This window comes from Ammodytes marinus (assembly GCF_949987685.1).
Source record: "Ammodytes marinus genome assembly, chromosome: 11".
NCBI classification, from domain to species: domain Eukaryota; kingdom Metazoa; phylum Chordata; class Actinopteri; order Uranoscopiformes; family Ammodytidae; genus Ammodytes; species Ammodytes marinus.
The window spans coordinates 17,388,121-17,405,080 of NC_137215.1; the positions used below are offsets into that span (position 1 = coordinate 17,388,121).

The 16,960-nt window shown below is 40.0% G+C and overlaps 1 protein-coding gene across 1 annotated transcript in view; it reads right to left on the bottom strand.

The window, feature by feature from the left end:
- Positions 1-15,254: 15,254 nt before the first annotated feature.
- Positions 15,255-16,960, bottom strand: part of khdrbs2 (KH domain containing, RNA binding, signal transduction associated 2) — a gene marked incomplete at its 3' end in the record, with an annotated part of 65,722 nt that continues 64,016 nt past the window's right edge. The window contains exon 9 of the mRNA XM_080036655.1: positions 15,255-15,349. Coding sequence (XP_079892781.1) covers positions 15,255-15,349 — 95 coding nt within the window. The remainder of the gene's footprint in view (positions 15,350-16,960) is intronic.

Sequence of the window (16,960 nt, forward strand, 5' to 3'; positions counted from 1 at the left end):
ATTTGGTGTTAAATAAACACATTTGTCTGATCCTGTTTTAGATTCAGTGGAAAAGAGACATAAGCTATGGATCATTTACCATTATTAGCAAGCACACTGGGGCATACAAACCCCCTATCCCTGTCCACTTCTTTCTTTTATGGTCCACAGAAGCTCGGTTGCAAAGGAAATATTATGTTTATTCATAAATAGCCGTTACGCTATTCTGCAAAAATTCTGCAATGTTCCACATCAAACACAATGCTGTTCATCAAACCAGCATTATATTTGCGAAGACGTTTTGTTTACGCGATGACTTCCTCAGTAGAAAATACAGCACAAATCACTTGCTGCCTACTTTATACACACACACACCTACACACAAACACACACACACACACACACACACACACACACACACACACACACACACACACAGCGTAACACAACGTCAAGACTCATCATCTCTCCAAAAATAACTAATGAGCTGGTTGAACTAGATGGGGGCTACGATCAGATCTAGTAATCCCTCTTTAGTAGCACACAACTTCTTCAGCTATACTACATCCTCACCCTCTGTCACCTGGCTAAGGTCCCAGCATGCATGCTGTCGCAAGCTTGTGGCACACAAAAACAAAAATCAACAAAACACGTCAAGGACAAGCATTTCATCTCAAGCGCCACCACTGGTGAAGAGGCCCTTTTAGGGGCACTTTACACGGCCACGCAAAACGGTGCATACGCAGAAAAATTTCTGCGGTTGCACTATATCATTTACAGGAAAACAGCAAACGCAAACGCAAACGCAGGCATGAACCGCAGATTTTTGAGATCACCTCCGAGGGAGGATTTTTTGGAAAACTTAACGGTTTTGGTTTCCTGTAAACACCGAATCCATTTCCCCTGATAACGCTGACGTCACGGCTCCACCCTCACACATGCGCATTGCGTTTGGATATAAATAGGCATGCGCCGTCTTTGTAGGTCCACGTGTGCCAGTTGGAAAACAACAACAACAATGGCGGATCACCGAGCTGTATTCATTGTGCTCATGGACGTTGTGCTGTTGCTGATGCATTTGTTATCGTGCCACCAATCGCTCCTACAAGCAAATAGGGAAAGAGTTGTGCTCTGCCTGTTTTTCTAGCTAAATAAACGTGTGTCACTTCTATATGCCAGGGACACGGCTCTACATTAAAAAAACACTATCAGCGTGCAGCGGTTAAGTTAGGCTACTGTTCAACAAAAGGAGCATTAAGGCTACGGCTTCACAGTAAAAGCATTTCACTGGCTAAACATTCATAGCATTTCGCTGGACACACGTGAGTTGACTTTTATTTTGAAGTACGCCTAACAGGAAAATATCCGCTCACGAAGCCCCTTCACTATCAGCAAGTCTGCTGTTTTTCCGAGTTCAATGCGGTGAAATAAGAGGACAGAAAGCTTGTCTTTTACAATATTTGTAACCACAAGCTTACACCAACCGCTTTATGAACGTTAGTGGCATTAATTTTCGGTTACAGTAAGGTTTTATGCATCAAATTGTACCGGAAGAGCTATCTACTAGGCTGTGTCACCGCTGACTATTGGCTTGGCATGGCTGCTACTTCAGCGATTTCGGCCCGTTTCCTCTGAAAACTTTGTGTACGGGTGAAGATGTCAGATAAATTGTGTCTGAACGGGGGTTTTTTTTTTAAACCAAAAACGGGAAAACTCACGTTTTCACCGTGTAAAGTGCCCCTTAGACTCCAGTGATTATAAGCTCTCATTTTCTATTCTGGCTCATCAAGCAGCTGTCTAAACAGAGCTGAGTTTGCTCAGGTATCAGTCCCTGACTAAGGGGGGGAATGCTGTGTGTTTGAGTTATCACTATGCACTGTTTTGCATCATTTAACATTTCTGGGTGCTTGCTCGCCTAGATCCTGACCCACTTTTACTGTCTTTGTGTTTCCCAATATTTAGATCAAGTGATATCGAAGAAGATAAATGCTCTGCTGTCTGACAGAGTGTGTGGCGGGGAGCAAATTAATTACACAAATGCCAGAATCAGTTTAGGATGCTTTCGATGAGTCTGCTATACAGTTGAGCAGTTTCATCAGAATCCCTTCTCACACGAAATCAGATAAGCAATGGATGATTTCCTGCATCAAATAAGACCCCAGTTGGGAGTTGTGTGCCTGGTTAAGGGGCCTGTGGATTAACTGTTTTGTAAATCAAATATATAAAAACAAATTCAGAAAAGAGACAGTCATGAGCATTTATTTGAAGTAGGGGTGCTATAGCTCCTATCAATCTCAAGTGTAAATCACTGTGTGCCATATGTAGAGCTGCAGACGGCAGCATTTAAAGATACCACTCAGAAGATGACACTAGGTGTGAGCAATGACGGTGTATTCTGTCTGCAGTGGCGGTTTGGGCTCATAAAGTATCTACTATGACAGTCAGCCAAAAGCACCAGCAGTGGGCTTGACTTGCCTATTGAACTAACATGTTCATGTTGGCATCACTAAGCAAACCATTTATTAGTGAGCAGGGAACCGACACAGGGGGCATTCGGGTTGGTAATGACAGCAGCGGCCAGATGACAACAATAACACTACTAAAATAAAGCGCTGTTGTGTTGAGATTGTCTCATAGGTCCAATTTTGAGAGCTTTTTCTTTAGGCTATAAAACAAGTAGGGAACGCAACAGATACAGACACAATGACAAAAACAATGCATTGTCTTTCTTATTTGCAGCAAGGCATGAATATCACCTTTTGCAGGTTAAACATTTTGTTTTGTAACTGAGCACCATTCTAAATGTCAGAAAATAAATAACATGTAGATGCTTCAGCGCAAGTTACATTGATTTTAATTGTCCTCCAGAAATGCATCTTCTTGTTGTCTTCGTAACACGTAAAAACCTGCAACACAAAAAGAAAGAGAGGGAATAGGGAAACAGACAACGTGTATTCTACTGAAAATCAACAAACAGCTAAGTGCAGCATTTTAAGGAATGATTGTATATTATAAGTTTGAAGATAAAGATATTCACTGTATTGCCAAGAGTTAGAGGAGAAGATACCGCTGTCTTTTCTGTACACTATACATGAAGCTAGCCGGCAGAGACGGTTAGGGCCTATAGTCTACATTAGCTTAGCACAAAAGACACAAAACAGAGGGTAACAGTTAGCGTAGCTTTGTCCCAAGGTAAAAATAAATCAATCTACATATTGGCACAGCTAAAACAAATTATATCTCATTTGGTTAATCCATGCAAAAATATTTGAGTAAAATTAACTGACTATTTATAAGCTAAGCTAAGCTAGTTGAATTCTGGCTGTAGCTTTGCATTTAAATGACAGACATTAAAGTGGTATTGATAAATACTCCTTCACTCAGCAAGAAAAAAAGAAAAAGCGCAGTTCGATTCAGTTTATAACAATCTATCGAACGATACATGTGGCTATCAGTTTGAATTAATTTACAAGATGTAGCCTATGACAAATGACAGCGTGTCCTTGGTGCACTGTCATTTGTAGCCTATACGCAGTGAGCTTTTGAGCCCCAAGTCTGATATTTCGGCATAGTGTGCATCAAAGGTTGGTAATTTCCCCTTGATCCACTTGCTGTCTCTTTATGAATCCTCCCCAGTTGTAATCTGTCAACACGCGTTTGACATCCAGGGCAACGTTGTGTATGGAGATACAGCGTTTTTACCCCGAGACAAAGAGCTTGTCCTTGGGATGAAGATGAAAGGAGATAGAACCCACTGACTCTCACCTCAACCCCTTTCAGAACAAGCTTTTATTGTCTTGTAAAGGAAGAATAGGTGCAATCATTCCAGAAAACAAGGCACTAAACAGGAGCCGGCACAAAATAGTGTCCTGCCATCATTTATGTGTTCCCACAGATGTTGACTGAATTAGTGTGTGTACAGAGTGTTGCATATCTGAAGACATCTCTCTCTCTCTCTCTCTCTCTCTCTCTCTCTCTCTCTCTCTCTCTCTCGGCCAGTCTGAACTCATAAACAGATGGTTTCATTATTTGACTGCAGGATTGAGCTGTGTATCCTCTTTTATCTTATCCCTTTTTAATCTTTATTGTCTCATTGCTAAACCAGTATCAACAATTGGAGAGTAAGATTAGGAAGATGACTTAGAAAAGGAATAATTCCACATTTTGGGAAAATGTGAAATCATTCGTATTCATGTCATTTATACCACTCTGATGTGGTAGACTGCATATGAAAGCCTTTCTAGCTGCTGGCTGTAGCTTCATATGCACTGTAGCCTTTACACATAAGAGAGCAAGTATTGATCTTTTCATTTAACTCTTGGGAAAAAGGAGCAAAAAGGTGTATTTTCCCAAAGTGTTCAACTAATACTTCAAAGTGAGGTAATGTTCTTTACAACCAACACCTGTTATCTGTGTTGTCACCACCGTTAAGGTAGAAATAGTCAATGTGGGCTCGTCTGGAAACAGTTTTCTAAAGAGTCCAATAAGGTCATAAAAATAGTATCCGTATATTACCCAGGGGGCAAAGTGATTTTATGGGCATGGCTTGTTGTAAAAAGTTGTTCACCAGAGATGATATCTAGATCCTTCAAGGATCACAACCTGGGTTGAAAACGTTTAACTTATAGATATTATCATGAAACTTTGCCAGTTGATTACTTACAATAAAACAATAATTTTTGTGTTGAAGTTTTTTTGAAAAATATTTGTATAGCCTATGCAAATTTGGCATATTTAATTAATTATGCATTTGCAAATCTTTAAAAAACTAAAATCTATAGCCTATGGTTAAAGTCAGAGTTAAAATCTTTATTGCATTTTGACAACATATAAGTGAATTGAGTTTCTGCATAACAAACTTCCTCTGTGAGAAATGGTGTGATCATTTTGGTTTGATATTGGTTAGATACACATGGTTTGGTAGTTTTTTCAATACTCAGAACCAAAAATCGCAAAAAAGGCTGTATCCCAAATCTGTTCTGTTTGGACACTAATATGTTGTAAAAATGCAATAAAGATATTAACTCTGGCTTTCCAGCAGGTAATTGACCAGGTTTTCCACCCAGGTTGTGATCCTTGAAGGTCTTAGATATAATTTCTGATGAACAACCTTAACATTCCATATCTGGTTTTTTTAAAAAGGGGGTTTTGCCCACTGGGTATGGCTTTTAATTCAACCTCAACCATGGTAAATGGTAAATGGACTTGTATAGCGCTATATCTCCGTTTATCACAGACTCAAAGCGCTTTACATTGTTTTTGTACACATTCACCCAGTCACACACACATTCATACACGATAGCAGCAGCTACCACGCAGGGTAGGCTTAGCACTAGGGTGCTAAGCTAACTAAGCTAACTATCGGGAGCAATTCGGGGTTCAGTGTCTTGCCCAGGGACACTTCGACATGTGGCGGGGAGACGGGGGATCGAACCTCCGCCCCTGCACACCAGAGGCGACCTCCCTACCCACTTCGCCACTGCCGCCCCAACCATGAAGTCAAAACCAGTTATTTGAGAGTGTTAATGAAAGCCGAAAGGACTTTTGTTTTGTCTCCCCCTCTTTCTCTCTCGCTCTTCTCATAGGATCCACTTTTTTAACTTATGTTTTACAATGTACATACGATAGGTTTGTCATGAAAACGTGTTCATACAGGGACAACATCTATTGCATCCTGGGAAAGGGGTCCATCCTCTGTTGCTCTTCCTGAGGTTTCATCCACTTTTTCCCTCTGAGGCAAGTTGTTATTTGTGACATTGGGCTATATTTTTATAGATAAAAATGTACTTGACTTGAATTGACTAGATCTAAATAAATAAATAAATAAATAAAGAATCCATTGACAGAGCTTTTCACGTTGCAGAACTATTTTCAGGTTCAACCTGTGTGAAACAGCTTTGTTTGAAGCAGGGTGTCAAACATGAGCAGCCAGCGCAGCAATTGAGACATTCCAATGGTACAGTAAAAGAAAAATTAAGTTTTTTAAAGTCTGGTATTTCTTTCAGTACAGATGTTTTCCCAAGCGCTCTCTGTAGTATATATATTTTTTTACACAGAGCAAAACAACTGCAATGTAGTAAGAATTGCATGTTATTAGTGATAAATAGCAGCTGACACACACAATCACCTTCTTACCTGTGGGTCAGTTTTTGGCACTTTTTGCTTCATTTTCATCGTATATCCCCTCCCCGAGTCCAAATTCATCTCTGTGTGAAATGAATAAAAGTAAACAGAATGTATCTTTATTTTTCAGTAACCACTAATGTGTATTTTATCAGCAGTTGTGTGGCAGCAAGGGTAAGAGGTTGGCTAAACAAACAAAACAAACCGCTGCCTGTTTGTTTTTTATTGCACCTGAGGCCACCACCGTCTAATGGATGTAAATAAGCGTTGGATGCGTGTCTGGTCTAATGGTGAATAGATGTGAAGACAGCTGCAAAGTCTTTAAGCACCTTAGACTCCTGTCATTGTGCAGACTAAGAAAGATGTACAACGGGTGATGACATTTTCTTAGAGAATCCTTTTTTGTAGTCTGAGTGTGTGAGTTCTATCAGTCGCGTACACTTTAGGAAATACATCAGCATCCGTAGCAGGCTTTGGGGATTTCAGCTCTTGGCCAGTTTTTTTTCTAGCTGGCTAAGGGCTTGTTATGGAAATGGATGCGAGAGCACTTCTGGCAAAGGATGCATGAACATCATTGGCGTAACACAGTGTTTCCAGACAACACGGATCACTTCCACACTCATAAGTGCAAAGGAACATGAGAGATGTTTAAGGAAAACAAGTTGCTGTGCAAATTAAGGGAAACGTATGAACAGCTATTCAATTACACATCATCTCTGAATTCTTAGCTGTTTCATAACTTCTATGTTTATGACTAAACCTTGGATTTAATTAACAATCATCCATGAATGATATGAATCTGTCTGACTATCTATGTCTGAGCCGCCTTAATGCCCTCTGTTCCCCCGAATTATTTTCCATGTTGTTTTCTTCATATTCATTTAATGAATAGCCCACTGCTGTAGCTCATTGCTAAATTGCCAATAATGTATGCCGCAAAAAACGTCCTTGGAAAATGTATTGGTGGACAATGTCATCTTTGAGGTAGAAAGTGAAGATATCTTATTCATTTTCTATTAAAGCCATAGAGTGTTACTCTTTCATATACTTCTACATTAATGCTACATTCAGGCGATCACCAAACGAGTTGACACAAGATTCATCAGCTTTACAAAACTCTATGGGCCGGTTTCACAGACATGGATTAAGCCTAGTCTTGGACTAAATGGAATTTTGAATGGAGATTGTCCATTGAAAGTACAATTTAGTCCAGAACTAGGCTTAATCCATGTCTGTGAAACCGGCCCTATATGTATTTCCCAGTAACTGGTGTTCGCCCCCTGACACTGGCGCAGGAGCTCAGAAAAATCCTACGGAGCGCCAAGAAAAAATATACTGCTAAGAACAAACCTTGCCGTACTATATTGCAATCAATGTATAGCACTTTGAACTACGAGTGACTTGTTTGAAAGGTGCTACATAAAAACATTTTGATTGATTGAGAAGGTATAAAATCCATGCGCGATCACCAAAGGCTTACATCATGTATCACTGCGCACAGTGTTGATGTATTTCCTCAGAATTTTTCATGGGGGCAACAGGGGCAACTATGCAGTATAGCTTTTAAGTTGACACAGTAAATAGTCATGTAACCTCAACAATTAACCCCTTACAGCTCTGTACTAAGGAAAAATAAAGACAGCTTTGCAGTTAGATGCTTAGAGTTTGAAATACATACCCGGCTACTTTTTCTGACTGAGGAATGGCTCCGAACTTGTCTGATGGTTCAGAACAATCTTCAGTCTTCTGGGAGCTTATATCTCCCGCCTGCTGTACTGGAAAGTACAAGAAGAAAATGTACAAGTTGAAAATTTACAAGTCGAAAAATGCTATTTTGCAAAAAAGGCAGGGGGAGCCTGATGTGAGTCATGTTGCAGTACTGCAGAGTAAGGCTATATCACAATGGGACTGTCTAGCAATTGTACAATCCAACTGAACAGCACTGCAGCAACGTCCAATTTAAGCTCTGTTTTACTGCATTAGTGTAGAAAAGGAAAAGAAAAGACCCACTATTCAAACGTATTATGCTGGCCACAACATGGGAGGTAAAACAGAAACCAATACAATTATTCAGGCAACTGGCCCATCATTATAATACTATATGAAAAGGACTGGTGGAGACAAATGGAAAATGCCATGCTTTTATCCCAGTTTAATTAGTTTCATGAGGTTTTGATAGAAGTTATTTTAATTTAATCTACAGTTGTGTTGTTTTTGCCAACAACAGATTGTACCTCCTGAACTTTAATTAAAACTAGAACTGCAAGCAGTTGTGAACGGGGGCCAAGCCTCCCACGCGACTCGGGATCGGGCGTCGTCGTCCGCGGCGCCGGCCCCTCGCTTCACGGAATCCGGGGATGTAAAGTTTTTGAATGTGGGATGTTTGGTTTGGGAGTTATAGACCAAAAGGCAAAAAAATCGCAGAGAAAGATGCTCAAGTGTGTTTTTGGCGCCCCCTTTTGGAGCAATTTAAGGAAAAAGTAGAACCAACCTGAGAACCATAGGACAAACGTGTGAAGTTTGGTGTTAATAGGATGAATCGTTGTGGATTTAGGAGCAGTTTGGTACAATGTAGCTAATGTGCAAATCTTTAAAGCGCTAACGTTTGGTCTTCCGATGGTCGTAGAAAGATTCTTATATACAGGTTTTGCTCGTGGGAGTCGGTAGAGCATAATGCTTTTGGTTTCGTCCAAATCGGGCAAAAACTGTAGGAGGAGTGTGTTTTGGTGACTGACACAGTTTTTGCGATGCAGTGAAAAAAATTCCCATACGCAAATGGGCGTGGCCTATCTCAAAAGATGCAGCTGACTTGTGGGCATCTGTGGATATAAAGTGTTTGACTGTGGGATGTTCGGTGTGGAAGTTATAGCCTCAAACGCGTTTTCTTTGCTTTTTGTGGTTTTGGCGCCCCCTATGGATGACGTTCGCAAAACTACGTTAGATAGAAAGATGCAGCTCAATGTACCAAACAAGTGGATGTCAAGTTTTTGAATGTGCGATGTTCGGTTGGGGAATTATAGCAAAATCAAACCTCTCCATTGTAAAGACACTTTTTTGAATATTCCCGCCTAAAGACTTAAGGTGCGAACACACTAGGCATTTTACACGCGTACAGACGCGTATGAAACCCGCCCCTTTTCCATAGGGAACCATTGGTTTACGCGCGTACATGGCGCGTAAATGCGTCACTCGCGCTAAAGCAACATTTTCACTCGCGCTAAAGCAACATTTTTACGCGCGTAGCTTTACGTGCGTAAATATTACGCGCGTATAGCTACGCGAGGAGTTCAAAAAATTGAACTTTTGTTGCTCCTACGCGAGACGATTAGCCGCGTTGGCCAATCAGCGTTGAGCTTGACCCTACGTCACATACATTGGCAGGGTCGGAGAACAGTGTACTGTACACAGAGGCTGATGCGAGACACCGAGGAGGAAATGTATTGCGGCGGCCGGTGCTGTATGAAGCCGCTCGGGGTTAGAATACGTGGGGAAAGTAAACCAGGAGAATGGACTTCCTGGTTAATTCAGTGAATATGTGTAGCTGTGCTTTAGCCGATAAACAAAGTTAGCGCCGTATAGCATTAGTTAACTCACCCTGTTGTGTGCGGGCGGCTAGCGCCTCATATTATGAACCCAAACATGACGACTGTCCGCGGGACTTTCACGACAAGTACACGAAGCACCGGTGTTGATCTACGCCAGCCACGGTCCCCTGTCACGGTCCCCTGTCACAGCCAGGTAGGGTAATTTTGGCTACTTGCCTTTATGTTGTGCCGCCGTGCACCGATGCTGCTGTAACTGTGTTTGTTATGTAGCTGCCGTGAATATGCAATGCTGTTTTAATGCTAGGCTATTTGTGCTGTTCAGTTTGTCTTTTGGCACAGTTGTTGGCCGTATTGTTGTTGTTTTTGTGTGGACATGCACGCTGTTGTGTCGGGTCGGTTCTGATCGCAGCCATGGTTGATAAGGGAAATACAATATCGGGAGGGAGACTCGTCACATTACGCGCGTATAACCTTTTTTGACACAAAATGATCAAGCAACATTTTAGCCGCGTTACGCACGTAAATCTTACGCGTGTAAAATGCCTAGTGTGTTCGCACATTTAGAAAATGGCGAAAACAGGCAAAAAAATTGAAAAACTCTTTTTTTTAATAAGTCCGGCCCACATAGGAATTTCTTGCCCATATTTTTGCCATAGGCTCAGGTATGCCCCATGATAGTCACCCTTCAGTTTCAAGAAAATCCAATTATTTTTTTTTTTTTAAGGAATTTTCGCAAATCTTTAAAGCGCTACCGTTTGGTCTTCCGATGGTCGTAGAAAAATGTGTTGTCCATCTTTTGCTCGTGGGATTCGGTAGAGCATAATGCTTTTGGTTTCGTCCAAATCGGGCGAAAACTATAGGAGGAGTATGTTTTGGTGACTGACACAGTTTTTGCGATGTAGCAAAAAATTTATATATACGCAAATGGGCTGTCGGACTTTCGGTGCGGAAGTTATAGCCCAAAACGCCTTTTCCTTTGTTGTAGCGCCACCTAGTGGCCGGCATGTCTGAATTTTTTTGTATGCTGAGAGACCGGGGGTCTGAACTAGTGATGCAAGTGGCATGTCCCAACCCTTTACGGTTTGGGCTGCAGCACCACTTTTAAACATGGAATAATAATAATAAAAGGCCCAACAAAAACAATAGGGTTCCCTGCCCAGCAGGGCTATGGAACCGCGTTGCTCTGCAAAACGCGGTCCCAGGCCCTTCTCGGGCTTGGCCCCCTAATGATGTGTCTTTTTGCACAAGGTTATCTCTTTTGTTTCACAAACTCAGAATAACTACAAAGCTCACACAGATCCGCATGTGACAGCAAAATGTGAACGTTTGCGACTGACTCTTGTCCTTGGGTTTATAATTCTTGTCACAGAATGAAGCATTTTCTACAGTGAAGCCTGCTGTAGAGGACAAAAGTCCCAAGGCTTCATGCATCTCACCCATAGCTTGATGGAAATTGATCAGAGGGTATTTAAGTTGAATTATTAGCTAAATGAATTGCTTTAGTTCTGAGATTTGTCTTGAATGTCTAGATGATTCTTATCTCCTTCAACTCTGGGTCAGCTTTGTTCATTAATCTTGTTACGCTTTATTAGTACAAGTGTGAAATTAAGACGTTACACCCCAAAAAAAAGAATGTCAGAAGAAGAGCACACATTATGAATAGGGCAGCAGGTATCAGTCTATGGGGATTAAGCGCAGCTGTATTCTCGCAGCTATTAAGGCAGGTTGGAGTGAAACGCACACACACACACACACACACACACACACACACACACACACACACACACACACACACACACACACACACACACACACACACACACACACACACTGGATTTATTACACAAACAGCAGAAGGGAAAATATGCAAATAACTGGTGAAGAAGAAATATACATTATTCAAACACTATTCGCTGGAGGCAAAATAAGGTGTGTTAAAATAGGTAATGTAGGCACAGTAAATATTATTTCTATCGAAATGGCTAAAGTTCGTCACTTTGCTTTTCTACATTCTGCCTGTATAGTTTAGCTTTAAAAGTAGCCGTTCGAATTGCACCAACAAACTTCTCTTCAAGCCAGAATCAAGTCACTAATCTGCTGTTCAACTAATCAGATGAATAATTGCTTCTTATATACGCTGCAGTTCGAGTAAGAGTTTAGTTCCTTCCGTCCATTGTGTTTCCATTCATTTTATTCTATGTCCATGCTTTATTGTGTTTTTAATGAGATGTCAGAGATATAAAAACTGCGCACTGTAACACTTAAATGTAAATGGACATAAATGGGCTTTAATGGAGAATTTGTGGGATTGTGCAGCAAAGTGGAAATTATATTCTAATCATTTAACAGTGCACGCACAGCGAGCCACAAGAAAACTTTTAGTCTAAATCCCGCCATTACAAGTCCAGTTATAAACAGTGATTTAGCATCACAAGGAACACTTACTCATTAATAGGGGGCAGGTTACAGCCTGTTAGCTATGAGTCAATGTAAGAACTTAAAGTCTTTGCTAATTGGTTGGAAAATGAAATCAATCAAGGAGGCCTCATTGAGCCAGCTCTGCAGAGTTTCTGTTAATTATGTCTCATTTAAAAGTTAAGAGAACACTTGAAAGTAATCACGGCTGACCACTGATGCTTTCGATGAGCCCTACTACAGAACAATGTCATTTGCATACATGCATACAAATAGATTCATTCTCGTGACTCACCTTTTAAATTCTTCTGAGCTTTGACCCAATCACACAATAGTGTTTTTCTTTATCTACAGGGGGGGGGGGGACAAAACAGTACAATGAAGAATATGTCAATGAATCATCAATAATAGATGAATACACGCCACATGCAATGTGATATATAAATATAGAATAAAGCAAAGAACAGCCAATACATTCCATCACTGTGAAAAAAAGTAAACCAATTTAAAGTGTTGTAAATACTATAACATTTTTACGAGGATGTTTTGAACACATCTTTTGGATTTTATTTATATCACTGGTGTGATTTAGTTTAGTTTGCCGGACATTGTTTAAGTGTCTTTTATGAAAACGTGTTATTTCTATTGTAGCAGTTGAGAGCTGAATTCCTTGTGAACTATTTAGTTGGAGGAAGCGATTTTAATTCAACAGGGCATTTAAAAGCGGGTTAAAAGGGGCAGGTTTACTTTTTTTAAGTGGAGGTTAGCATTTGACGGTTTATTAATTAGTATTATTATTAGGGTTACCTGCTTAGTGTTTAGTCTTCCTTTCAGTCCCTGTGATCTACAACTCTTAATGAGAGCCAGGCTTCAGGTGTACTAATCACAAAAAGACAATTCAGAGCGCGGAATGGACACCAGCTTCGATGTTTGAAAAAGCAAAATGAGGAAATGGAAAATGACAGTACATAATACAGCGTTCTCAGGTTAAATGACAAGAATTGCAGAAAGAGGTTAGCAACATACATTGATGAGTCGCACATAAAAGACACTGCACACAGAGTGCACTGTTTCTTTCACACAGAAATCACATACCATCAGAGGGTGAGCACCAGTATATAAATCATGTACGGCCCATTATGCTCTTTACGAGCCAACTTCATATTTAATACATTATAACTTCTTACCTCTTTTAACTCCATATCATTCTCTGAGTCAATCAGTGTCTGTTTAATGGTGTAAAACTACAGAGGATGGATTAGGAAAATAAATTCATTAGTTTCTAAATAAGAAAGTGATGAAAGATTCAAGGACGACTGAGCAGGAATATAAATTATTTAACAAAGAGGCAAGGCAGTGGGGGGTGTGTTTTGTTTATGGTACGAGTTAGCTGATACCTGAAAGCAGACGTTAAATTGTCTTGGGGCCGTCAGTTATGTTAACAAGCTGTGGAACAAAATACCAATTTATAGCTCCATAGCCACCTATTTAGAGAGCCTTGCACACTGTGATGAAGGGTTTATGTCGTTTTTATTAAATGCTTTATGTACAAATACAGATTACACACAAAACAAATCACTCATCATAAATTACACACTGTACATTGCTGATTGCCTCCAGCCCAAACCAAAAAATGCGCTTTGCACGTCATCCGGCATCAATGAAAATCCAAATATAACTTAGTCGAACTTTAGTCTGTGGTGTCAACTCTGTGAACAAGTCACCAGTGTTTCATATAACAATCCGTTATGGGGGGAAATTGAGGATTGATTTAAGATTTCTGATCATTAAAGCTTGTTAAAAGAAATGTCATTTAGTCACTTTGTATTCTGTACTTCATTTTCTCAAAAAGGTTTTGCTTCCATCAATTGCCTTTAGTGGAGTTTATCAGATCATCTGTTTTCAGAGCAGTCATGTGCGGCACTCTTTCTGCCATCATTATTATGACTTCTGCAAATCATGCAACAGGCTAAAGCCACAGTCGACCAGCACTGACTGCAGGAGCTTCAAGAACCACAAAAAACGCCGTTGATTTATTTTTTACTTAGTCAGGAAATAAATAAATATGTGGGATGGGAAAAAGTGTGTCTTGAAAGGCCAGTATCGCTCTAAGGTGTTAGTCAGGAATAGAATCAATTAAATCAGACTGAGCCGACAGCCTGACCAATCAGTGAACTGTGAGGAATAGTGATAGAGGTTGAAAAAGGAGCATTTTGAATTTGAATGGAGCATCACATTTGCTCTGCGGCTCTGGCTGGTCAAAGAATCATACTGCTTGTAAAGTCATTTTGGGCGACCCACAAATGAACTAAGCAGGGTTTGTGTGTCGTTTTTTTTATACTATTAAAAAATGTGGATAAAACTGTCAGACTTCAGATAAGCAGTTTTTCCTTGGAGAATAATTCTTGTGTGGTATTTGTGGAACCGCAGAGGCAACTCAAACGAGATAAATGAGACTGTTGCTCATTTTATGTGTCATTGTGGAAGACTAAGGATGTCTAGCTGTGTGTCAGAGCTCCTTTTGTTCTCTCTCTCAAAGTCTGACATATTCGATTGTATGTCGCTGACGCACTGGAGCACAGAGCACTGTACACACAACAAACTACCAAAGAGGAATGATGCTGGCAGGTGAAACAGTGAGTGACGTACTATGCCCTACTAGGTCTATTAACTTCCAAGTGAGTGGTGAAAGACATCACACCTATGATTGTGTCCAAGATGTAGATCATCTTGAAAGGCATCACAGAGGTACTTCTATCACTGACAATCGATGCATTAAAAGGCAATAAATGGAAAATTATTGGACATGATTCATAATTTAAAAAACTAAAATGTAAGTTTAATGTCAAAAATCTGAAATAACTAGTTTTTCTGGAGGTGGATAGAGATGGAATGAAAGGTATTTAAAAAGGGCCAATTGTAAGAACAACTTTTCAGTACATGGATACGTGGGTCTTCATTTCACCGAATGTAATATCAAAAACTGACCCAATTCTTTATGAATACATAAAAAACCTCTTAATACTGCAATAATGGTAAAGTTTGTGTATGTATATGTGCTTTACTGGCATATTCTTTTATTTAATTCAAAATGTTAAAAAGAAAAAGCAATATGTTACAACATTTTTAGTGAGATAATAAAAAAGTTTAAATAAACAGTTTGAAATCGGAGGTCACATATCTGGAGCACCTTCAGTATCTACCATAGGGATGTTTTCTGTAGCCCCTTTGTGTCAGCCGTAAAATCGGGGCTTTGAGACTGTGTCGCGTGGTTGCCCACTCTTCTTCTGTTAAAAAAAAAAAAAAAAAGTTCAGAACACATTGTAGAAAGCTGCTGCATTGAAAGTTCACGTCACAAAGTCATCAAACATACGAGCTCGGGCATCCTCTCACAATCTATTTAACCAAAGACAAGAAAATCCATGCGAGAAAATTGTTAGATGCTAGAGAGAAGCTTCTCTCTTTGCGGAAAATTAATTTCATAAGCTCTTTGGCCTCTGTTGGACCAGCACTGAGACCTGACTGTCAGCAGCCTCTTCCCTTATTGAGCCAAATAACATAAAGATGTGCTCACATCCACTGCATGGCACATTGCGCCGCTTCCAAATAAGAAAGTGTTTATGGAGCAGAAAATCAAATCATTGCCCCTCTGATTTTTGGTTTAGTCCGACCTCAACACCCCAGCGCACAATTCATTGCGCTGAAAATGAACGAGGCTGCAAACCCGCCATGGCAACCTGCACATGGCCGCTGTCATGTGACAACCTCCTAGATCCACTTTGGGTGATTTTTTTCAAATGTTTTTTTAACCTATTGGTTTGAGAAAAAGCCTGCAGGAGCAGCTCCCTGGGTTAGGATGATTATAAGTGGGCTTTTCTTTGTTTCTCTGCTTTGAAACATCTTTAAAAATTCAGTGAAGCATCAGTCAGGATTGTGTGACCAATACTCTTTAAAAAATAAAATGTTAAAGTATGTTTCCCAAAAATGTTGGCTTGAAAATTCTTCATTGATTCCACACATTTGACACAATATGTTTAACAATAAAAATGGATACCCGTTTGTTTTGTTGAAATATTACTCAGAGTCAGGCATAAGGATAGCACAAGGATAAACCTTTCAGGAGAGGAGTTGTTATCACATTCTGAATGGGTTGTAGATATTTCTGTGGCAGAAATGGGCTGCAATAGTTACAAAACTGATGCTACTAGATACAGTGCAATCTAATACCGGAATTTCCTACGCAGTGTGGAACTGCAGCTAACAATGATTCTCATTATCACATAAACTTCCCAATACATTTTCCACTTCTTTGACTGATTTATTTGTCTTCAAAATGTCAGAAGCAAAACCTAACCAACTTCCTAAAACTCATGGCGATATCTTCAACATTGCTTGATTGTCTGACTTAAATTCCAAAACCACCAAAGATACTAACATTACAATGATGATACAATGACCTTGAGATTTTTTCCTACACATACAATTGAGAAGCAGAAAACCATAAAAAATGTTGGGCATTTTCGGTTTGAGAAAGACTTGAATGACTATTCAGCGATTTAGTTTTTGAGAGAGCGAGAGCGCGAGCGAGAGACATAGAGAGAGAGAAGCTGCATTGAAAGACCATGGTTTTGTTCCGAATCGCATACTCTTTCTTTTTTCTATTCTACATACTAGATTCGACGATAAAAATAATCTAGTTAGGATGCAGTATGCATACTATTGGGACATACTTTTACTCTCTTATTTCATCATAACATTGTGCCTTGATCTTGCCTCTTGCTTTTATATCCGTCGCATCCCCGTTTCTTTTCATATGGAGGCTTTGTCGATGGGACGTCACTTCACGTGCGCACTGGATTGTGGGTCAGAATCGCCCAAATACGATGCAGTTTTCAACA